Below are 25029 nucleotides of genomic sequence, written 5' to 3'. Positions count from 1 at the left end.
TGGACTTGAAGGTCTCCACAGAATCTGACTGTTTTATTGATGCAGGGAGGTCATTCCACAGAACAGGGGCACGATAAGAGAAAACTCTATGACCCACAGACTTTTTATTCACCCTAGGGACACAAAGTAGTCCTGCACCCTGACAACACAAAGCCTGGGCCGGTACGTAGGGTTTAATTAGTTCAGCTAAGTAGGGAGGTGCCAGTCTGTGAACAATTTTATAGGTTAGTACCAGAACCTTAAAATCTGAAATCTCATCTCTTTCTTCACCACAACGGTTGCAGTACAGCAATCCCTTTGTCAACTTCACGCTCCATCTTACCACCACTCATGACAAGATCCTGAGATACTTGTACTACTACACCCGGGGTAATAACTTTCCCTTCACCCAGAGGGGACAATCCACCCTTTTCCAATAGAGGATCAGGAGCTAAGATTTGAAGGTGCTGATCATCATTTTATTTGCTTTACATTCTGCTTCAGTCCTGCAAGGGGACATGCTTTTGAAATGCTCTTTAAAAAAGTGAAGACCTTCATTTGCATATACATGCTCAAAAATACGTGCATTGTTGGCCCTTATCTCTTTCACTGAGAACCAGTGCAGATCTTTATCTTGATCTGAATCAAACTGAATCAACGCAATCACTCTCCAGCTGTAATTCAGTATGATCTGACCATGTCCTGCATCCTTCTTCCAATTTAGATTAGCTGTTATTTCCTTAGAGTAGCTTTTTTGTTTTAGCTAAAAAAAAAAAAAAAAAAACACATCCTCTAGAACATCATGTTTATTTAAAACTGCTGTTTCTGTTTCCTCTCCAGGCATTTTTGCACAGAATCCGACAAACTGCAGATGACCAACAGTGTCTCTCACCCGAAAACGTTAAGGTCAGTGCTACTTTGTGTAAATTCTGAGACTACCAAATAAAAAGAGATTCAGATTCAAATCTGAGCCCTCAGGTAAAGTGTTTGTTTCCTTTTCTGTCTTTCTGTTGTTCACTTATTGTTTTCCATCTTCTCTCTTTATCTCTTGTCCACCGTTTTCACCTCCAACCTCTTTATAGATTCTCTTTTCAAATATCGAGGACATCCTGGAGCTGCACGTAGACGTGCTGCGGGCTGTGGAGGCCCGTCTGCAGCCAGAACCTCAGCCTCAGCACGCTCTGGGCTACGTGTTTCTTGATTTTGTAAGTGACACACGCACGCATACGCACACACGCGGGAATATACAGGCGTATATTCCTGTTGCATGCATGCATGAAAAAAAAACTCCTGCACACAAACTCCTTTCATGGCTTACCCGTAACCACAGATGCAGGGAAAGCGTGCAAAGCCTGCTGGGAAACTACTTCTTAATTCAGTCTTCCTCACATGCACACCCCTCCCATTCCTTTACAAACACACACTATGATGGACTACCTCCATCCTTTAGCTGTTTTTCTTTTTCTCTTCTGTCTTCACTCCCTCTTTTTCCATCAGTCTCTGCACGTCTCCACACCTCCTTCCCTCTGTCCTTCCACCCGTTCATCCACTGATTCCTCTCTGCTCTGTGACCTCTCCATCCACCGCTCCCCTCCGTTTGAACTCATTTAGCCTCAGGGAGCAAACAAAGACGGGTCTGTGTCTGGGACGGAAGAGCTGGTGTGTCACTCCGCAGAAGGGACAATGCTGCTGCTGGTCTTCATCTCTCTCTCTCTCTCTCTCTCTCTCTCTCTCTGTCTCAACTCTTTTTTAGATACCTCAGCATTCAGTTTTCCTCTATCAATCAGGTGCATATCACCTTTGCAATGACGCAGTGTTGAGTTTCAGTTTTAGATGTCCTGTTTTATTTATTTGTTTACTTTTTTGTCCCCAATCCTCATCTCAGTAAAACTGCAGCTTCAGTCGAATATTAAAGCCAAAACTGGACATTTGGTTCTGTCCTATCAGATGTTCTGCTCGTTAGCAGGTTGGTGTCACAGATGTGAACAGGTGTTGAATCCGGTTGTGGAGATGCACCTTCTCACATGTGTGCGGCGTCACGGTCGTTCAGTCCGCAGGGCCTAGTGTCAGCGCAGAGAATTGATTGTGGAGTCGAAGATGGGTTTTCCATTGCTGCGCGGTCACACCGGGAGGTACAGAGGTCACACGGGTGGATAATGGAGACACCGGAGGTGCTTGGATTTAGATCAGTTTGAAAGTAATATTTCAACATCAGGCTTGATCTTATGTTTTCTTTTTACCTCAGTTCATATCAGCCTCTCTGCTAGTGCAAGAACCAGGCTTTTGTTCCCACAGGATGTACAACATATCAGTTTTTGGTAAGATCATGAGTAGACACAAGGTAAAATATCACTACAGCAAATTTAGCTATTGAGTCTAGCGACAGCAAAATGTACCACTTATCTCCTGTGTCACAATATTATCAGTTATCAAGTTGTTCTGCCTTTGGCCTCAGGGTGTATGGTTTTCTTCAGGGTGTAAAAAGCCATATTCATTGATGAACAACTTGATAACGATTTTATCATATACAGTGGTCCCTTGTTTATCGCCGGAGTTATGTTCTAAAAATAACCTGCGATAGGCGAAGTCCGTGAAGTAGTCAGCCTTATTTTTTTACAATTATTATACATGTTTTAAGGCTGTAAAACCCCTCACTACACACTTTATACACTTTTTTTCAAACAGGCATTAACATTTTCTCACTTTTCTCTCCTGTGTAAACACTCAAAGTTCAAACCTTAGTCGAAAAAAATAGAACATTTTCCTATAAATAATTATGATGGCTTTCAGAACTAACGGATTTAATTTTAACGATCAACCTACGAGGTTGGACACGTACTAAGAAATTATTAATAGTGACTCACCAGTATTTCACAGTTCCTCTGACCCCGCCTGTTTGTCGTGGCGCCGCTCCGCTGTCCGGATTGGCTGATTACTCGGGTGGTATGAAAAATATTACCCCTCCGCGAAAAGGGTGTATTGCTATTTATTCTTTAGTGTTTTATCCAATCATATTGCCGTATCATTTATAGGTATATGATAATCATTTACCTTCTTAATTGGGTGGAATCACTGAGGACCAACTAACCATCCTGGAGTTTAGGTTGAGGTCTGTGTGTACAGAGATGATTGGTCAGGGTGATCCGCGCCTGGAAGGTTCTTTGGAAGCGTGGACTTGGATTGTTGGCTGTAGTTGGGTGGTTGCTGCTGCAGATTGTCCTCGCCTGTCAGTTGCAGCTCTGTTGGCTTCATATGTTTATAAGGTAAAAGCTGTAAGAGAAATACACTGTTTACGGTAGTTCATGTGAACTCTGTCATAAAAATATAGTAACTTACACACTGTGTCAGGACACGTGTGGTGAGTTTTCATCCCCCCCTCCATTATGAAGTACGGTGGGATATAGCGACCAGCTTTTCCGTCTGTCCTTCCATCTGTGTTCGCTTGTTAGCGCGATATCTCAAGAACCAATTCATCAGTTTCATTTATATTTAGCGTAAGGGTGTACTTTGGTGATCTCCTGACACTATTCGATTATGGTGACCTTGCGGTCAATTTCATGGTGACGGTGAGCTATTCAAGATATTGTCGTTGCCACCTGTGTTAGCACAATATCTCAAGAACCAGTTGACCAATTTTATTCATATTTAGCATAAGGGTGTACTTGGGTGATTCCCGACCCTTTGGTTTGTGGGGGCCGGGGGATATATCATGTCCTGATGACTCTTGTTGATTATAGTTGGTCCAATATAGGCCCTGAGGCCAGTTTGTATCGGTGATCATCTCCAAATTTTGTAGCGTGAAGCGACTGTGGGTCTGGGACTCCCCTTGTTAGGGAAGCCAAACCAGCACAACTCACTGCCCCAGCCAAGACTGGTACCCATTTACAGCTGGATGGACTGAGACGATGCAGATAAAGTACGTGAAGGACACAGACAGGAAGCCTGACCAGGGATCAAACCCTGGTCTACATAATGGCAACTCAACGTCTTAACCATCTCAGCTACCTGTTCTACCTGTTTCAATGTATGTATTATGTGGTTCATACAGTACTGGGGTGAACAAAATTGTTATTTCTAATGGTAATTAATCTGTTGATTCATTTTCAGTTTAAATACTTAAATTATTACCTCAAATGGTAAAAAAAGGCCTTTTACAGTTTTGCTTCAATTAAATATTAATGACTTAAAATCAACTGTTTTGTCCCATAAGCTGTCCAACACCAAAATACTAGGATTAAACGGGAAAAAAGTGTAAGTCGTCGCTCAAGGTGGTACAAGTCAAAGTTGGCCATTTTTCTTAGTCAGTAACTGATTATTAAGGTAGTTGCCAATTATATCAAACACATAATTGATTGACCAATTTCTGTGACCAGTCTTGGCTGCAAAGAAAAATATAATGAACCAATGTTTCATGAAACCTGAAGTGGGGTCTGGCCTTGAATATAAATTTTGGAGGTAGAGCTACATAAGTGGTCACAGCCCATAAATAGTATTTTTTTTTTTTTTTTTAACTGTTCAAAATTAGGCCCTTGGTGGCGGTATACGCTTTAATGAGTATCTTTCAACTTGGCAGTAATATTATGAACACACTAACATTTTATAGCAGTTCCATTAATTATACCATTTGCCTGTGTTTAAAAAAAACACTTTAAAATTAGAGGCTGTATTATGCAGACTGTCTGTAAATCATAGTGGATTTATATATTTTTAAAGCATGCACATGGAGTAACTAGGAAGACTTTGTTGTGTCTGCTTGTGTGTGATAATGTGTGTCATTATGTTCTGCAGAAGGTATTGAGTTTCCCACAGATACTTCCTTTGTTATGACCTATACGTTACACGTCTCTCTGCAACCCTTGACCCCTGTCTAATTCAACACTGACACCTCCCAGCCAATCAGTTGGTCTCGTCTGGTGCCCTGCAGCCGCAGTGCTTGACCTCGAGCAGAGGTCAACGCCATGACTGAGATTTGATTAACCTTCTGCATTGACCCGCAAGACTGTCTGCCACTCACAATTTGGGAAGAAAAATGAGAATATTTGTCTCTATTTAATGAAGTCAGATGTTGCCAAGATTTGGTGGGCGTCTGTGTGAATGCAATACCAGTGCACGGCTTTTAGAGTTCGATTGAAATGACCAGAGCTGCTGGCTGTGACGCTTTAGAAGGATTATAATTTCAAAAATCTAGTTACTGCAGTCGGTTATTCATGCTGTTTGGGTATCTTTCTAAACCTAATGCAGCGGTTGTTGGATTTACAAGTTACTGGGAGGCAAATATGAATGGCAACAATAATTAGTCAGATTTTGATGGGAAGAAAAACAAAACTCCAGATGAGGCAGCGATTATTTAAGCAGCACTGTTTGTTTCCTTGTCAGTTTGTGAAACGTTTGAGTTTTAATCCCTGTGTATGTGATACCTCAAGATCAATATGTGGTTGACATTTGATACTGGAGGTGAGTAGTTTACGTTATGGGTGTGTTTGGGATGCATTTACAGACTAATAAGGGAAAAGCAGTTTCTGTCTGTGTTTTTAGCAGTGCTGCAGGTCCTCTGTGTGGACTCCATGGTGGAACATTAGTTTCATATACCCTTTTTGGGTATAGCTGTTTCTTACCAGTGCAACACTGTTGGATTAGCTCCAAGCTGTTGGATTAGCTGTTGGGAGCATGCGCTGGAACTGCCTTGGGTCTTGGACGGCAACCCACCAGGCAAACAATGTGCTGCGTTTGATATCATGTTGTTGTTGTTGTTGTTGTCCAGTCGGCTGCTCTCGTTTTGTGTTCGGGGTCACTACAGTGGATACAACCAGATCCGCATTGATATTTGGCACAAGTTTTACACCAGATGCCCTTCCTGCCGCAACTCCAGTGTTACCTGGAGAAACACACACAGCTGCTGGTGTTCCATAGAGGTCTCCCATCCAAGTACTAAGCAGGTCCCGCACTGCTTAGCTTCTGAGATCTGACGGGATCAGGTTGACACAGAGCAGATCGGCTGCCTGCTGCGTTTGATACCATGGATCATCATATTTTGCTTGATAGGTTGGAGAATCGTTTTGGGATTACTGGAAGTACCCTTGCGTGGTTTATGTCATACCTGTCCAGTCTTCTCAATGTGTTTTGTATAATAACACGACCTCTAACCTTAGCGACATGAGATTCGGAGTTCCACAGGGTTCCGTTTTAGGCTCCCTGCTTTTGTCCCTTTATGTAGCACCTGTTGTGCATATACTGTGGCATTTTTGGGATTGCTTTTCATTGTTATGCTCATGATACTCAGTTGTACATGCTAAAAATCTCTGGAGGACTATGTTGTATCAGTGAGACTTCCTACATTTAAACTCTGAAAAGACTGAAATGATGGTCCTTGATCCAGTGAAAGATTGGCATCAATTTGACCAGCTGGCGTTCAGCCTGGGTTCATGTGTCATACATCATACAGACAAAGTGAGGAACGTTGGGGTAAGTTTTGATCCCACGCTGTCCTTTGACCTCCATATTAGGGATATTACCAGGACTGCTTTTTTCCATCTGCAAAATATAGTGAGGATCTGTCCCATCCTGTCTATGGCTGAAGCTGAGATCCTGATTCATGCTTTTGTTTCTAATAGATTGGATTATTGTAATGTCCTATTTTCAGGGTTACTGCAGTCCAGCATTAGGGGTCTTCAGCTGGTTCAGAACGCTGCTGCCAGAGTTTTGACATGAAGCAGAAGGTTTGAACATATTACACCCATTCTGGCATCTTTGCACTGGTTTCCTGTCTCTTTAAGAGCAGATTTTAAGGTCTTGTTATTAACTTATAAAGTTGTTCATGGACTGCTGCCTTCTTATCTGGCTGATTTGGTGAAACCCTACATGCCGGCCTGGGTTTTGCAGTCGCAGGATGTGTTCCCAGGGTGAAGAAGTCAGGCGGTCAAAGAGCTTTTTCTTATCGTGCACCCGCTCTGTGAAACACTCTCCGTGCGACCGTGAGGCAGTCAGAGTCCGTGAACATTTTTAAGTCAAGACTTAAAATATATTTTAATTCTCTTTCTTATGAATAGCTGTTTTTTTTATCTGTTTTATTCTTTCACTTGTGTTTTTAATTCTGTATTAGAATTTTTTATTTACTCACTTATTTTAAATTTTATTTTGAACTGTTCTGTGTGAGGCGCCTTGAGGCAACTTTTGATGTGATTTGGCGCGTTATAAGCTGGCTGAATTGACTTGAGCCTTCATGTTGACAGCATATGTCGTGAGGGGACATAATGCTTCAGCAGCCAGTTTGTTTTCAACAATGCTGACCAGTGAGCTAAGGTAGTGACTAGATGGCTTTAGTACTAGGTCTTTTCACAGGATCCTTGAGTACCGCTGCAATAGCTTGGCGTCAAGGGAGCAGTTGCATAAGGAGATGCAGGTGAGGAGCATCAATTACATGGTGAAGAAGAGTATATGACATTTTGGTCATGTAACATGTTTATCTGAATGAATGAATGAATGAATGAATGAATGAATGAATGAATGAATGAATGAAAATGAATGAAAACTGTTTATTTCGAACATTTGATACAACAACAATTACAAGATAGATCAGTAAAGACAACAACAAAAAAGTTCCTACTGTGTACCCAACATGTCCGAAAAGGGGTAGGGTGAAGCATCAGCTTATTTATCCCTACCCCTTCTTCCCCACAACCAGTAATACCCTTTGCCACATATACACATAAATTCCTACACACCTAAACCGATATCAATATATATATATATACATATATATACACATACACATACATATACACATCAACATACATACACATATACATATACACATATATATATATACACAAACATAAATATACACCTACACATACCTACTTACATACAAAATACTATATATTTACAAGCCGAAGCAAAAAACAAAAACACCCTAACCCTCATTACCCTTCCTCCTCCCTATACCCAGAAAAAAACCATATTTTTGTACCGCTGTTTGAACTGGTTCATGCTTGGACATTGCTTGAGCCCCACTCCCAATCTGTTCCACATCCTCACCCCACAGACAGAAATACAGAAACCTTTTAATGTTGTTCGTGCCCACTGATACTTTAAATTAAATTTCCCCCTCAGACTGTAATCCCCTGATCTGTTAAAAAACATATTTTTAATATTTGCTGGAAGTAAATTGTTTATTGCTTTATACACAATTTGTACTGTTTGAAAATGAACCAAGTCTGTGAATTTTAAGAATTTGGATTGTAAAAATAGTGGATTTGTATGATCTCTATAGCCAGTATTATGAATAATTCTTATAGCTCTTTTCTGCATTACTGATAGTGATTGTGTTGTACCTTTATAAGTATTACCCCATACCTCTGCACAGTACTGTAAATATGGTAAAACCAGTGAGCAGTAAAGAATGCGGAGTGAGTTGTGGTCCAGAATATGTTTCGCTTTGTTTAGAACTGAAATGCTTCTTGACAGTTTACTTTGTATATGTTTTATATGAGTCTTCCAGTTTATCTTATCATCTATTATCACCCCCAGAAACTTATTTTCATGTACCCTTTCAATATCTACCCCCTCGACTTGTAACTGAACCTGTATGTCTGTATTACAATAGCCAAATAACATGTATTTTGTTTTACTTAAGTTTAATGATAATTTATTTCTGTCAAACCATATTTTCAATTTTCCCATTTCTATACTGATCCTCCTCAGTAACTCCTGCAAATCCCCCCCTGAACAAAAAATGCTTGTGTCATCTGCAAATAATACTAATTTTAATATTTTGGAAACATTGACAATATCATTTATATAAATTAGAAACAGTTTTGGACCCAATACTGACCCCTGTGGGACGCCACAAGCATTGTCCAAGCATGATGATGTATATTCCCCCAACTTCACAAACTGTTTTCTGTTACTTAAGTAGCTTCTCACCCAGTGCAACACCAACCCCCTAATCCCATACTGTTCAAGTTTATTGATTAATATGTCATGATTAATTGTATCAAAAGCCTTTTTAAGGTCTATAAATATTCCAACTGAATGTAATTTGTGGTCTATGGCGTTTGTAATCTCCTCAACTGATTCTATTAATGCAAGTGATGTTGAACTATGTGCTCTGAATCCATATTGACTATCAGTAAGTAATTTATGTTTATTTATGAATTTGTCTAATCTATTATTGAATAACTTTTCTAATAATTTGGAAAATTGTGGAAGCAAAGAAACAGGTCTATAATTTGTGAAGTGGTGTCTATCCCCAGTCTTATACAGCGGCACAACCTTAGCTATTTTCATTTGATTGGGAAATTTACCGGTTTGAAATGATAAGTTACAGATGTATGTTAATGGTTCTACAATCCATTCAATGACCTGTTTTACCACCACCATATCAATTTAATTTAAATCGGTAGATGTTTTATATTTACAATTATTCACAATGTCTATAATTTCATTTCCATCCACTGCTGTGAGGAACATTGAACAAGGATTTCTTTCTATGAGATTATTATCCCAATCCTCAGGTTGGGAATCGGGAATTTTTTCTGCCAAGCTTGGTCCAATATTTACAAAAAAATTATTAAAACCGTTGACTACCTCATCCTTATTTTCCTTCTTGACATTATTATCAATGAAATACTGAGGGTAACTCTGTTTTTTATTACCATTTTTGATAATGCTATTTAATATATCCCATATTCCTTTAATATTGTTTTTGTTATTATATAATATGTTACTATAATATTCCTTCCTACATACCCGTATAATATTAGTTAATCTATTTTTGTATTTCTTATATCTATTTTCTGCCTCTTTAGTCTTTAGTTTTATGAATTCTCTATACAGTGTATTTTTCTTATTACATGCATTTCGTAACCCTTTCGTCATCCATGGTCGAGCTTGGATTTTTTGTTTTCTGTAGTCTTGTTTAATTGGACAATTTTTATCATATAATGATGTAAATATTTGTAAAAAAGTTTCATATGCACTATCAACATCACTTTCACTGTATACCTTTTCCCAGTTTTGCTCCTGTAAATCCTTCTTTAGTGTGTTCATGTTTTCCTCTGTCCGCACTCGCCTGTATTTTATTTTCTCCTCTGGCTGATTCCGCCGATGGTTTCTATTATAAACGATGAAAACTGGTAGATGATCACTAATGTCATTGATTAATAATCCACTCACAGTGTTATTCTCAATATCATTGCTGAATATATTATCAATTAAGGTGGCACTATGGGATGTAATTCTGCTTGGCCTGGTGATTTTTGGATATAAACTCATACTGTACATTATACTGATAAATTCATCTGTTATTTTATGCTTATTTGGATTGAGCAGATCAATATTTAAGTCACCACAAATGAACACAGTTTTTTGATTAGTTTTTGAGAACATTTTTCCCATACAGTCAGTGAATGTTTCAATACTAGATCCTGGTGCTCTATATATACAGCTGACTAATACATTTTTGCTTTTTTCTTCACATATTTCAATAGTTATACATTCTAATAAGTTATCAATCACAGTTGTCATATTGTCTACTATTTTATAATCCATGTTCTTATCCACATACACAGCCACTCCTCCTCCACTCTTATTCTTTCTGTTTACACAATTAAATTCATATCCATCCAGTTCAAAATCCATTCCTTTATCTTCATTGATCCATGTTTCTGATATAGCAATTATGTTAAATATTTTTTTAAACTGACTTAAATATTCTTTAATGTTGTTAAAGTTTGCATATAGACTTCTGCTGTTGAAATGGATTATTGATAATTTGTTATCCGTTTTAATGATCCGATTAAACTGTTCATCTGTATAATAGCAACAACTGTCATTGATATTTGAGAAGAAATTATTGTCCGGGTCTATATCGTGCTCCAAGTCCAGTACATTGTGGTCTGTGTATTTAAATGTTCTCAGTTCTACTTTTCCATGATCAGCAATCCTGTGAGTTATATCCTTCTTGTCTCCAGATGTAGATGAATAGGTAGTAGATGAATAGGTTCCTCTGGTCTGTGTCATGGTGTTGTGATGTGTTTGTGTCCTCATACCTTATTGGTCATATTTGTCCAGATCCTCACTTTAAGAAACACTATTGTTCATATTTGGATGATCCAACATGCACTTGCCTTTTTGAGGACCCCAGCAGATTCAAAGTTTCCGATTCACCTAACATGAATGTCTTTGGATGTGGGAGGAGGCCAGAGCACCTGGAGGCTTTTAAAATAATGTATAGGATGATCCAAAAAAAAAAAAATAAAAAATGCTCCAAATGGTTTGATTTGTTGGTGAAATAGGCCTCCAGGCAAAATGTCTTTTCCTTGGTTGACCAAGACATGTTGGGGAAGATTATTGTTCCAATCATCTTTCCCAACATCCCAACATCTCAAATCAAATCAAATCAAATCACAACAAACACTTGCCCCAAGGCGCTTTATATTGTAAGGCAAGGCCATACAATCATTACGGAAAAACCCCAACGGTCAAAACGACCCCCTGTGAGCAAGCACTTGGCGACAGTGGGAAGGAAAAACTCCCTTTTAACAGGAAGAAACCTCCAGCAGAACCAGGCTCAGAGAGGGGCAGTCTTCTGCTGGGACTGGTTGGGGCTGAGGGGAGAGAACCAGGAAAAAGACATGCTGTGGAGGGGAGCAGAGATCAATCATTAATGATTAAATGCAGAGTGGTGCATACAGAGCAAAAAGAGAAAGAAACACGCAGTGCATCATGGGAACTCCCCAGCAGTCTACGTCTATAGCAGCATAACTAAGGGATGGTTCAGGGTCACCTGATCCAGCCCTAACTATAAGCTTTAGCAAAAAGGAAAGTTTTAAGCCTAATCTTAAAAGTAGAGAGGATGTCTGTCTCCCTGATCTGAATTGGGAGCTGGTTCCACAGGAGAGGAGCCTGAAAGCTGAAGGCTCTGCCTCCCATTCTACTCTTACAAACTCTAGGAACTACAAGTAAGCCTGCAGTCTGAGAGCGAAGCGCTCTATTGGAGTGATATGGTACTATGAGGTCCCTAAGATAAGATGGGACCTGATTATTCAAAACCTTATAAGTAAGAAGAAGAATTTTAAATTCTATTCTAGAATTAACAGGAAGCCAATGAGGAGAGGCCAATATAGGTGAAATATGCTCTCTCCTTCTAGTCCCTGTCAGTACTCTAGCTGCAGCATTTTGAATTAACTGAAGGCTTTTCAGGGAAATTTTAGGACAACCTGATAATAATGAATTACAATAGTCCAGCCTAGAGGAAATAAATGCATGAATTAGTTTTTCAGCATCACTCTGAGACAAGACCTTTCTAATTTTAGAGATATTGCGCAAATGCAAAAAAGCAGTCCTACATATTTGTTTAATATGCGCATTGAATGACATATCCTGATCAAAAATGACTCCAAGATTTCTCACAGTATTACTAGAGGTCAGGGTACTGCCATCCAGAGTAAGGATCTGGTTAGACACCATGTTTCTAAGATTTGTGGGGCCAAGTACAATAACTTCAGTTTTATCTGAGTTTAAGAGTAGGAAATTAGAGGTCATCCATGTCTTTATGTCTGTAAGACAATCCTGCAGTTTAGCTAATTGGTGTATGTCCTCTGGCTTCATGGATAAATAAAGCTGGGTATCATCTGCGTAACAATGAAAATTTAAGCAATGTCGTCTAATAATACTGCCTAAGGGAAGCATGTATAAAGTGAATAAAATTGGTCCTAGCACAGAACCTTGTGGAACTCCATAATTAACCTTAGTCTGTGAAGAAGATTCCCCATTTACATGAACAAATTGTAATCTATTAGATAAATATGATTCAAACCATTGCAGCACAGTGCCTTTAATACCTATAGCATGCTCTAATCTCTGTAATAAAATTTTATGGTCAACAGTATCAAAAGCAGCACTAAGGTCTAACAGAACAAGTACAGAGATGAGTCCACTGTCTGAGGCCATAAGAAGATCATTTGTAACCTTCACTAATGCTGTTTCTGTACTATGATGAATTCTAAACCCTGACTGAAACTCTTCAAATAGACCATTCCTCTGCAGATGATCAGTTAGCTGTTTTACAACTACACTTTCAAGAATTTTTGAGAGAAAAGGAAGGTTGGAGATTGGCCTATAATTAGCTAAGATAGCTGGGTCAAGTGATGGCTTTTTAAGTAATGGTTTAATTACTGCCACCTTAAAAGCCTGTGGTACATAGCCAACTAATAAAGATAGATTGATCATATTTAAGATTGATCCTTGAGCAGCCTGGTAGGAATGGGGTCTAATAGACATGTTGATGGTTTGGAGGAAGTAACTAATGAAAGTAACTCGGAGAGAAAGAGTCTAACCAAATACCGGCATCACTGAAAGCAGCCAAACAATATGTCTTTGGGATGGTTATGAGTAGTTTTTTCTCTAATAGTTAAAATTTTATTAGCAAAGAAAGTCATGAAGTCATTACTAGTCAAAGTTAAAGGAATACTCGGCTCAATAGAGCTCTGACTCTTTGTCAGCCTGGCTACAGTGCTGAAAAGAAACCTGGGGTTGTTCTTATTTTCTTCAATTAGTGATGAGTAGTAAGATGTCCTAGCTTTACGGAGGGCTTTTTTTTTATAGAGCAACAGACTCTTTTTCCAGGCTAAGTGAAGATCTTCTAAATTAGTGAGACGCCATTTCCTCTCCAACTTATGGGTTATCTGCTTTAAGCTGCGAGTTTGTGAGTTATACCACGGAGTCAGGCACTTCTGATTTAAGGTTCTCTTTTTCAGAGGAGCTACAGCATCCAAAGTTGTCCTCAAAGAGGATATAAAACTGTTGACGAGATAATCTATCTCACTCACAGAGTTTAGGTAGCTACTCTGCTAAAAAACTGGTTTTTGGGACTTCCAATTTGGATGGACAAGACTAAGAGTCAAGCTTTCAAATGAGTTACAGCTCTGTCTGGGTTTTTGATTAATTAATAACCTGGAATGGAAGATTGCTGCTAATCCTCCACCTCAGCCCGTGTTACGAGCATTCTGACAGTTAGTGTGACTCGGGGGTGTTGACTCATTTAAACTAACATATTCATCCTGCTGTAACCAGGTTTCTGTAAGGCAGAATAAATCAATATGTTGATCAATTATTATATCATTTACTGACAGGGACTTAGAAGAGAGAGATCTAATGTTTAATAGACCACATTTAACTGTATTGTAATGTATATTATTTTTTCTTTTTGAATTTTTATGCTTAAATAGATTTTTGCTGGTTATTGGTGGTCTGGGAGCAGGCACCGTCTCTACGGGGATGGGGTAATGAGGGGATGGCAGGGGGAGAGAAGCTGCAGAGAGGTGTGTAAGACTGCAACTCTCCCAACCATTGGAGCCTAATTTTGAAAGAACATGAGTTTTTTGCAAAGCGACCAAGTAAACTGAAAATTTGGGAAATGATAGTACACAGACTGAAGTTTAAGTCCTTCAAATTTGCTGGACCGTTGTAGGATTTATTACAGTTTTTATGGGTTCAGGTTTTTTTTGGCTCACCTTGTATACAAATTAGGGTTGGCTAGTATATCAATATGAGTTATACCAATATATTTTAGAAGAAGATATGTAGATATGTAACCCCTGTAGCAGATTAGTGGTTACTTTTGAGAGGTGGTGATGGACTGGTTCTTGGACCCTGGATGGCAACCACCCAGGACCTAAGACAGTTCTGTTGTGTGGTTATTGTGGTGCCGCAGTACCACTAGTGCATGATCCCTTGACTTGATTGCTGAGGATTCGGGAATTCATATATTTACACCATACCCATGCCACATAGAATAGGTGGTGTCAAATGACCTATTGTTTTATTTACATATTAGCAAGTTGCACCCAGTTTTGCTTTGCTTTCACTCGAAATGTCAATATTCGCCCAAAGATGAGACTCTTTGGTACACCACAAGGAGGTTATTGACATGTACCAATCGGCAATTGACTTACAAACATCATATTGAAGATCTATGTGGGAAAGTGTCCACCTGTAATAATCTTATTCAGTACCTGGAGCAATCATCTTGGTGTGCAAATGCGACACTTCTTCGTACTGCCATTCTTGCAACCGTTTTTAGCATTGCAGAGTATGCTGCACCTGTTTGGAGCCGAAGTGTCCACACCACCAAGCTGGATGTGTCGCTGAACGACACACTGCGGATCATAACTGGCTGCCTTAAGCTCACCCCCACACATCTCCTTCTAGTTCTTGCAGGAATTGTTCCAGCCAAACTGGGGAAGGGAATGTGCATCATATAAAATATCCCAGCAGGCTTGAGCAAATGAAGAACATCCTTTACACAGCCTCATCCCAGATCCTCAAAGCCTTGGCTCTCAACGCCTGAAATCACGTCACCCCTTCTATTGCCAATCAGCAACTCTCCATAGCCGCAACTATGAAATCATAGAGGCCTGGAACAAAGAGTGGGCTCAAAACTATCACCCTGCCCAGTTAATAGTAGCCCCCTAACACTATCGACCTTCCCCGTAGCCTGTGGGTAACCTTAAACCATCTCAGAGCTGGAGTGGGTCATTCTGGTGCAGATATGCATCAATGGGGGCTGAAACCATCAGCTTCGTGCGAGTTCGGCGCAGAAGCCCAGACCGCGGCTCACATACTCAGTGATTGTAAGATCCTTCACCCTTCCTCACCCATCACGACCTTACAGCCATAGATGACAATATGGAGAGATGGCTTCAACAGCTGGCCAACATTGTTGGATCAGCTTTACACATATGCAAGAAGAAGAAGACCCAGTTTAGTGGACTTTAAATCAAAATCAAATCAAACCAGTTTTATTTATATAGCGCCAAATCACAACAACAGTCGCCCCAAGGTGCTCCACATTGAAAGGCAAAAGCCATACAATAATTACAGAAAAACCCCCGTCTCTATGGGGATGGGGTAATGAGGGGATGGCAGGGGGAGAGAAGCTGCAGAGAGGTGTGTAAAGCCCAGGTTACACATAGACGGTTTTGTCCGCGGGTAGTACGTAGACTGAAGTTCACGGTAGTTCCGGCTGTTTTCGCGGTGGAAAGGGGCAGAGCATTTCGCCGGCGTTTTGAGCGCCGTACTAGCCGCAAATACGCAGATAAAACGCAGCTAAATCCGCTGAATAAAGTGGAGTTTTGACGCCGTAGCATCTGGCACACGTCAGGCAACGGGGGTTAATACTCAGTTCTATCCTTTACAATCGCAGGTTAAGACGCGCGTGAGAACGGCGGTGTTCTGCTGCCGCCTATAATGCCCTGTGTACCGCTGGATTTATCCAGGCAAATCCTGCATTACTCCAGGAACTTTTGCTTATAGGCACTGCTCCCAGAATATAATAGGCTGAAGCAGCTGTCAGTGCAGGGGGAGGGAGTGACAGGGAGCTCATCTCGCAGTCTTTTCTTTTCTCTCCTTTTCCCCTCCTCAACGTGTTGCTCGTTTCCACCACAGGGCTACCCTCTGCTTCTGAACCAGACCTCTTGGTAAGTCCTTGCTGCTGCCAATTTTATTTTAGGAGGTATACTGGAGCTTCTCTGCAAAAATATCTGGAGCTGGCCACGAGTGAGAGACTTGCATGCAGTGCGCTAGCGTTTTTATACTGACCGCCGCCTATCGGCCATTTGGAACGCCGTTAACCGGGAGGTGGCATTTAGAACAGCGTACTGTCCGCTAGTGCCGCCGTTTTGCCTGCCTCTGTCGCCGGTTAAAATGCCTTTGAGGATGCTGATGTGGGCTCTATCGCCATTTTACACGCCATTGGTTAGGGATACAACGCCGGCTGCCAATTATGGCGGTGTAAACTGCGGCACTACAGGAAGGGGCGGGATGACACAGCAGTTAAAAAGTATTAAATACCGTTGTTCACGTTGTCTCCGTCGTCAGGCCACTTCTCCGGGAGCGCTCCCGGAATTATTCGACATGTTGAATAATTTTTTCGGCGATTCCCGGTGAAGCCGGAACCAAACCACGCCCCGTGCGCCAGCGTTAACTATGGCGTTTGATCCCTAAAATGGCCCGGAGGGGGCAAAATCTCTTCCGGGACACTTCCGGGAGAGTTTACTGTCTATGTGTAAACGGGGCTTAAGACTACAACTCTGCTTCCTGGTCCCAACCCTGGGTAGTCACGTTTTGGAGGGTTTAATAAAATTGGCCAGATTTCTAGAAATGAGAGCTGCTCCATCCAAAGTGGGATGGATGCCGTCTCTCCTAACAAGACCAGGTTTTCCCCAGAAGCTTTGCCAATTATCTATGAAGCCCACCTCATTTTTTGGACACCACTCAGACAGACAGCAATTCAAGGAGAACATGCGGCTAAACATGTCATTCCCGGTCCAATTGGGGAGGGGCCCAGAGAAAACTACAGAGTCCGACATTGTTTTTGCAAAATTACACACCGATTCAGTGTTAATTTTAGTGACCTCCGATTGGCGTAACCGGGTGTCATTACTGCCGACGTGAATTACAGTCTTACCGAATTTATGCTTAGCCTTAGCCAGCAGTTTCAAATTTCCTTCAATGTTGCCTGCTCTGGCTCCTGGAAGACAATTGACTATGGTTGCTGGTGTCGCTAACTTCACATTTCTCAAAACAGTGTCACCAATAACCAGAGTTTGATCCTCGGCGGGTGTGTCGCCGAGTGGGGAAAAACGGTTAGAGATGTGAATGGGTTGGTGATGTACAGGGGGCTTGTGTTTAGGACTACACTTCCTCCTCACAGTCACCCAGCCGGCCTGCTTTCCCAGCTGCTCGGGATCTGCTGGGGGGCAGTTAACGGCGGCTTAGCTACCTTGGTCCGCACCAACTACAGGGGCCTGGCTAGCTGTAGGATTTTCCGAGGTGCGGAGCTGAGTCTCCAATTCGCCCAGCCTGGCCTCCAAAGCTACGAATAAGCTACACTTATTACAAGTACCATTACTGCTAAAGGAGGCCGAGGAATAACTAAACATTTCACACCCATCAATCAATTCAATCAGTTCAATCAATTTTATTTATATAGCGCCAAATCACAACAAACAGTTGCCTCTAGGCGCTTTATATTGTAAGGCATGTTGGGAAAGTGTAGGTACACGGACCCACAACAGGGGGCGCAAATGAACGGACAATGGAGGAAGTCAAATAACAACACTTTACTGTTGTGAATGGGCACAACAAATACAACAGATTATAACAATAGACAAAAAGCCAAATCACAAAAGGTGTCGTGTGGGCAGGCTCGAAGATAGAAGACGTCTGTCCAGAGTAGAACCGGAACCACACGATTTCCTCCGCCACCAGACCCCGGGAATACTGGAGCCGCCAAGTCCCGAACTCCCAGGTGGCCACTGCCTCCGCGTGTCGGACCTGGTACTGCTGGTGAGGAACAAAAAAACAATTAAATGTGGGCGCGTTTGCACCCAGCAATCCACACGGCAGGAAAACTACCTCCACCTCTCGTTGGAAAAAGAGTCTGCTATACAATGCACAAAGTCACAAAAGGTTACTGTCAAAAGATCCCACAGTCAGCTGAGAACGTTACCTTCCAGGTAGAGCGATATCTCGGCAAAGAGGTGGAGACGTCATCCTGCTGATGTACCCCTGCTGATCTGGTGATTGGTAACAGCTGTTGCAGGTGATGCGTGATAGCTGTCACCCTGGCTGCTCCTGTGAGGCGGCTGCGCCCTCTGGTGCCTGGAGCCTGCACTCCAGACAGGGCGCCCTCTGGTGGTGGGCCAGCAGTACCTCCTCTTCTGGCGGCCCACACAACAGGACCCCCCCCTCAACGGGCACCTCCTGGCGCCCGACCAGGCTTGTCCGGGTGGCGGCGGTAGAAATCGGCCAGGAGGGCCGGGTCCAGGATGAAGCTCCTCTTCACCCAGGAGCGTTCTTCGGGCGCCGGACCCGGAGTACAGAGGGGTGAGGTGTGTTGCGGGTTAATTCGGGACACATGAAACACAGGATGGATCCGCAGTGAGGCCCGAAGCTGAAGCCTCACTGCGGCTGGACTGATGACCTTAAGGATCTTGAAGGGGCCGATGTAACGGTCCTGTAGCTTGGGGGAGTCCACTTTGAGGGGAATGTCCTTTGTGGATAACCACACCTCCTGCCCTGGCCGATACGCAGGGGCCGGGGTCCGCCGAAGGTCTGCATGGGCTTTTGCCCTTGTCCGGGCCTTTAGCAAAGCAGAACGGGCGGCACGCCACACCCGACGGCACTTCCATAGGTGGGCCTGGACCGAGGGCACACCGACCTCTCCCTCAACCACCGGAAACAACGGGGGCTGATACCCCAGACACACCTCAAAAGGGGAGAGGCCGGTGGCTGAAGACACCTGGCTGTTATGGGCATACTCGATCCAGGCCAAATGGGTACTCCAGGCCGCCGGGTGCGCGGCAGTCACGCAGCGCAAGGCCTGTTCCACCTCCTGGTCTACCTGTTCTGCTTGCCCGTTGGTCTGAGGGTGGTACCCGGACGAGAGACTCACCGTGGCCCCCAGTTCCCGGCAGAAGCTCCTCCAGACTTGCGAGGAGAACTGGGGACCGTGATCGGAGACGATGTCTGTTGGAATCCCATGCAGCCGGACGACGTGGTGGACCAGGAGGTCCGCTGTCTCCTGGGCTGTTGGGAACTTCGGGAGGGCCACGAAGTGGGCCGCCTTGGAGAATCGGTCCACTATCGTGAGGATGGTGGTGTTACCCTGGGACGATGGGAGGCCCGTGACAAAATCCAGGCCGATGTGGGACCAGGGGCGATGAGGCACAGGCAGAGGCTGGAGTAGTCCTAATGCCCTGCGATGGTCAGCCTTGCCCCTGGCGCAGGTGGTGCAGGCCTGGATATAATCCCGGACGTCGGCCTCTAGGGACGCCCACCAGAAGCGCTGCCGGACAACTGCCACGGTTCTTCGCACCCCTGGATGACAGGAGAGCTTGGAGCCGTGACAGAAGTCCAGGACTGCAGCCCTTCAAGAGCCTCTTTCACCGCAAGGAGTTCTCGATTGCCGACGTCATAGTTCCGTTCGGCCGGGGTCAACCTGCGGGAAAAATAGGCACATGGGTGAAGGACCTTATTGGTCCTCCCGCTCTGGGAAAGCACAGCTCCTATCCCTGAGTCCGAGGCGTCCACTTCAACCACTAACTGGCGACTAGGATCGGGCTGCACCAGAACGGGTGCAGACGAGAAGCGCCGTTTCAACTCCTTGAACGCGGCATTGCAACGATCCGACCAGGTGAAGGGGACTTTTGGTGAGGTCAGGGCTGTCAGGGGGCTAACTACCTGACTGTAGCCCTTAATGAACCTCCTGTAGAAATTCCTGTAGAAATTTGCAAAGCCGAGGAACTGTTGCAGCTTCCTACGGCTAGTGGGTTGGGGCCAGTCTCTCACCGCCGCAACCTTGGCCGGATCAGGAGCGACGGAGTTGGGGGAGATGATAAACCCCAGGAAGGACAAAGATGTGCGGTGAAACTCACACTTCTCGCCCTTCACAAACAGCCGGTTCTCTAACAACCGCTGCAGGACCTGACGTACATGCCGGACATGAGTCTCAGGATCCGCAGAAAAGATGAGTATATCGTCTAGATATACGAAGACGAATCGGTGCAGGAAATCCCGCAAGACATCATTAACTAATGCTTGGAACGTCGCGGGGGCGTTTGTGAGGCCGAACGGCATGACCAGGTACTCAAAGTGACCTAACGGGGTGTTAAATGCCGTCTTCCACTCGTCTCCCTTCCGGATCCGAACCAGGTGATACGCATTTCTAAGATCTAGCTTAGTGAATATTTGGGCTCCATGCAGGGGCGTGAACACTGAATCCAACAGGGGCAACGGGTATCGATTACGAACCGTGATTTCATTCAGCCCCCTATAATCAATGCATGGACGAAGTCCGCCGTCTTTTTTACCCACAAAAAAGAAACCTGCACCCATCAGGGAGGTGGAATTCCGGATCAACCCGGCGGCTAAAGAGTCCCGGATGTAGGTCTCCATTGATTCGCGCTCAGGTCGTGAGAGGTTGTACAGCCTGCTGGACGGGAACTCAACGCCTGAAACCAAATCAATGGCACAATCGTACGGACGGTGGGGGGGAAGGGTGAGTGCCAGATCCTTACTGAACACATCCGCAAGGTCATGGTACTCCACTGGCACCGTCCCTAGATTGGGCGGGACTCTGACCTCCTCCTTAGCCTGGGAACCGGGAGGAACCAAGGAACCTAAACATGCCCGATGGCAGGTCTCGCTCCACTGAACCACTACCCCGGACGGCCAATCGATCCGGGGATTGTGTTTTAACATCCAGGGGAACCCTAGAATCACACGGGAGGTGGCAGGAGTCACAAAAAACTCGATCTCCTCCCGGTGATTTCCTGACACCACCAGAGTTACTGGTGGTGTCTTATGTGTGATTAGAGGGAGTAGGGAGCCATCTAGTGCCCGCACCTGCACAGGCGAGGTAAGCGCCACCAGAGGGAGCCCTATCTCCCTGGCCCATCTGCTGTCTAACAGATTCCCTTCAGAGCCCGTGTCCACCAGTGCTGGGGCCTTCAGGGTTAAATCCTCATAAAGGATTGTCACTGGGAGTCGTGTGGCAATATGGGTATGTCCCACGTGAATGTTTTGGCCCACCCCTAACCCAGTGTCTAGGGGCGGGCGTTGGTGTTTAACCGCTCGGGGCAGTCCCTCACTTGATGCTCTATTGAGCCACAAACAAAGCACGCTCCGCGGGCCAGTCTCCTCTGTCTATCTGGTGCCCTAAATGTGGCCTTGCTCGTGTCCATAGCTTCGTCAGCAGGGGGAGCTGTCACCACACGGAGCGTAGAGGCCGTGGAGCGTGGGGAGGGCGGAACTCGGTCGGAACCGGAAGGGAGAGGGACGGCACGTGCCCGGCCACGCCCTTCGTCTCGTTCCCGACGGCGTTCTTCTAACCGATTGTCTAATTGTATAACGAGATCAATAAGCCCGTCTAAATCCCGCGGTTCATCCTTGGCCACCAGGTGCTCCTTCAGGACCAACGATAGTCTGTTTACGAAGGCGGCGCGGAGGGCAGTGCTATTCCAGCCGGACCTCGCAGCCGCGATGCGGAAGTCGACTGCATAAGCAGCTGCGCTCCGGCGCCCCTGTCTCATTGACAGCAGCACGGCTGAAGCGGTCTCTCCTCTATTTGGGTGATCGAACACTGTTCTGAACTCCCTCACAAACCCATCATATGTCAGAAGGAGCCGTGACTTTTGCTCCCAGAGCGCTGTAGCCCAAGCGCGTGCCTCGCCGCGAAGCAGATTAATCACATAAGCTATCTTACTAGCATCAGTCGTGTACATGACGGGACGTTGTGCGAAGACGAGCGAACACTGCATAAGAAAGTCCGCGCATGTCTCCACACAACCCCCGTACGGTTCTGGAGGGCTTATGTATGCTTCAGGGGAAGGTGGGAGGGGTCGTTGAACGACCTGTGGAACGTCACTATTGCGCACAGGATCGACAGGAGGGGGAGCCGCAGCAGCGCCCTGAGGGCGCGCTTCCACCTGCGCGGCGAGAGCCTCCACCCTGCGGTTAAGGAGGACGTTCTGCTCGGTCATCAGATCCAGCCGAGCCGTAAAAGCGGTGAGGATTCGCTGCAACTCACCGATCATTCCTCCTGCAGACGCCTGTGCGCCCTGCTCTTCCATTGGCCGTTCAACGGCCGGTTGACGCCCCTCGGGGTCCATGACGTTGGCCGAGATATCCTGTTGAGAAAGTGTAGGTACACGGACCCACAACAGGGGGCGCAAATGAACGGACAATGGAGGAAGTCAAATAACAACACTTTACTGTTGTGAATGGGCACAACAAATACAACAGATTATAACAATAGACAAAAAGCCAAATCACAAAAGGTGTCATGTGGGCAGGCTCGAAGATAGAAGACGTCTGTCCAGAGTAGAACCGGAACCACACGATTTCCTCCGCCACCAGACCCCGGGAATACTGGAGCCGCCAAGTCCCGAACTCCCAGGTGGCCACTGCCTCCGCGTGTCGGACCTGGTACTGCTGGCGAGGAACAAAAAAACAATTAAATGTGGGCGCGTTTGCACCCAGCAATCCACACGGCAGGAAAACTACCTCCACCTCTCGTTGGAAAAAGAGTCTGCTATACAATGCACAAAGTCACAAAAGGTTACTGTCGAAAGATCCCACAGTCAGCTGAGAACGTTACCTTCTAGGTAGAGCGATATCTCGGCAAAGAGGTGGAGACGTCGTCCTGCTGATGTACCCCTGCTGATCAGGTGATTGGTAACAGCTGTTGCAGGTGATGCGTGACAGCTGTCACCCTGGCTGCTCCTGTGAGGCGGCTGCGCCCTCTGGTGCCTGGAGCCCGCACTCCAGACAGGGCGCCCTCTGTTGGTGGGCCAGCAGTACCTCCTCTTCTGGCGGCCCACACAACAAGGCAAGGCCACACAACAACCACGTAAAAACCCCAACGGTCAAAAAGACCCCCTGTGAGCAAGCACTTGGCGACAGTGGGAAGGAAAAACTCCCTTTTAACAGGAAGAAACCTCCAGCAGAACCAGGCTCAGGGAAGAGCCTGGTTCTGCCAGAGCAGAGAAGTGCGGGACAGACAGGAGAAGCTGCCATGCTAAATCAGCTAAGAGCAAGTAGCTGCGCTAAGCAAGCGGATTCCTAAAAACACACAAAGTGAATAATGTGTAAAGAATTTAGAGGTGATTCAGCAGAGGGAGTGCTTTAGTTAAGGCACATGAAGATTACACTGTGAAACAAATCATTATCTAGTTATCTAGATCAGTCTAACTGCGCAGATTAAACAGCTAACAGATGCAGCAAAACACCGCTGTGCTCCGGAACAGGAAGTGATACAATACCGCAGTGAGAGCCAACCACCAGTAGAGGTGGTTGGTTTAGTGACTCTTGGAGGATGCAGAACAGGTTTAGGAACCACTGATTCCAACCATTATGAGAATAATTGTCGGTGGTTTTGTCTGGAATGGAAACTATCCCAAATTAAAACCCAAAGTAGTTGAAACCTGGGGCACATATAAGATTATTGAAACTTATATTAAAAAATAAAATAAGGTGCATTAAACATTTGCTCTGTCTTTTGGCTATATATACTCAACAAAAATATAAACGCAACACTTTTGGTTTTGCTCCCATTTTGTATGAGATGAACTCAAAGATCTAAAACTTTTTCCACATACACAATATCACCATTTCCCTCAAATATTGTTCACAAACCAGTCTAAATCTGTGATAGTGAGCACTTCTCCTTTGCTGAGATAATCCATCCCACCTCACAGGTGTGCCATACCAAGATGCTGATTAGACACCATGATTAGTGCACAGTTGTGCCTTAGACTGCCCACAATAAAAGGCCACTCTGAAAGGTGCAGTTTTATCACACAGCACAATGCCACAGATGTCGCAAGATTTGAGGGAGCGTGCAGTTGGCATGCTGACAGCAGGAATGTCAACCAGAGCTGTTGCTCGTGTATTGAATGTTCATTTCTCTACCATAAGCCGTCTCCAAAGTCGTTTCAGAGAATTTGGCAGTACATCCAACCAGCCTCACAACCGCATACCACGTGTAACCACACCAGCCCAGGACCTCCACATCCAGCATGTTCACCTCCAAGATCGTCTGAGACCAGCCACTCGGACAGCTGCTGAAACAATCGGTTTGCATAACCAAAGAATTTCTGCACAAACTGTCAGAAACCGTCTCAAGGAAGCTCATCTGCATGCTCGTCGTCCTCATCGAGGTCTCGACCTGACTCCAGTTTGTCGTCGTAACCGACTTCAGTGGGCAAATGCTCACATTCGCTGGCGTTTGGCACGTTGGCGAGGTGTTCTCTTCACGGATGATGCGAAGGAGATGTGTTGCACTGCATGAGGCAAATGGTGGTCACACCAGATACTGACTGGTATCCCCCCCCAATAAAACAAAACTGCACCTTTCAGAGTGGCCTTTTATTGTGGGCAGTCTAAGGCACAACTGTGCACTAATCATGGTGTCTAATCAGCATCTTGGTATGGCACACCTGTGAGGTGGGATGGATTATCTCAGCAAAGGAGAAGTGCTCACTATCA

At 44.6% G+C, this 25029-nt stretch overlaps 1 protein-coding gene across 7 annotated transcripts in view; it reads left to right on the top strand.

The window, feature by feature from the left end:
* Window positions 1-25029, top strand: part of prex1 (phosphatidylinositol-3,4,5-trisphosphate-dependent Rac exchange factor 1) — a 275267-nt gene that overhangs the window by 62651 nt on the left and 187587 nt on the right. For all 7 annotated transcript variants that reach the window (XM_034173311.1, XM_034173310.1, XM_034173315.1 and 4 more), the window contains exons 2-3: window positions 820-885; window positions 1062-1184. In XM_034173311.1, coding sequence (XP_034029202.1) covers window positions 820-885; window positions 1062-1184 — 189 coding nt within the window. The remainder of the gene's footprint in view (window positions 1-819; window positions 886-1061; window positions 1185-25029) is intronic.

This window comes from Thalassophryne amazonica, chromosome 6, assembly GCF_902500255.1.
Source record: "Thalassophryne amazonica chromosome 6, fThaAma1.1, whole genome shotgun sequence".
Classification (NCBI taxonomy): Eukaryota; Metazoa; Chordata; class Actinopteri; order Batrachoidiformes; family Batrachoididae; genus Thalassophryne; species Thalassophryne amazonica.
Note: the sequence above shows the minus strand (reverse complement) of the source record. Positions and strands in the feature narration are given on the sequence as shown.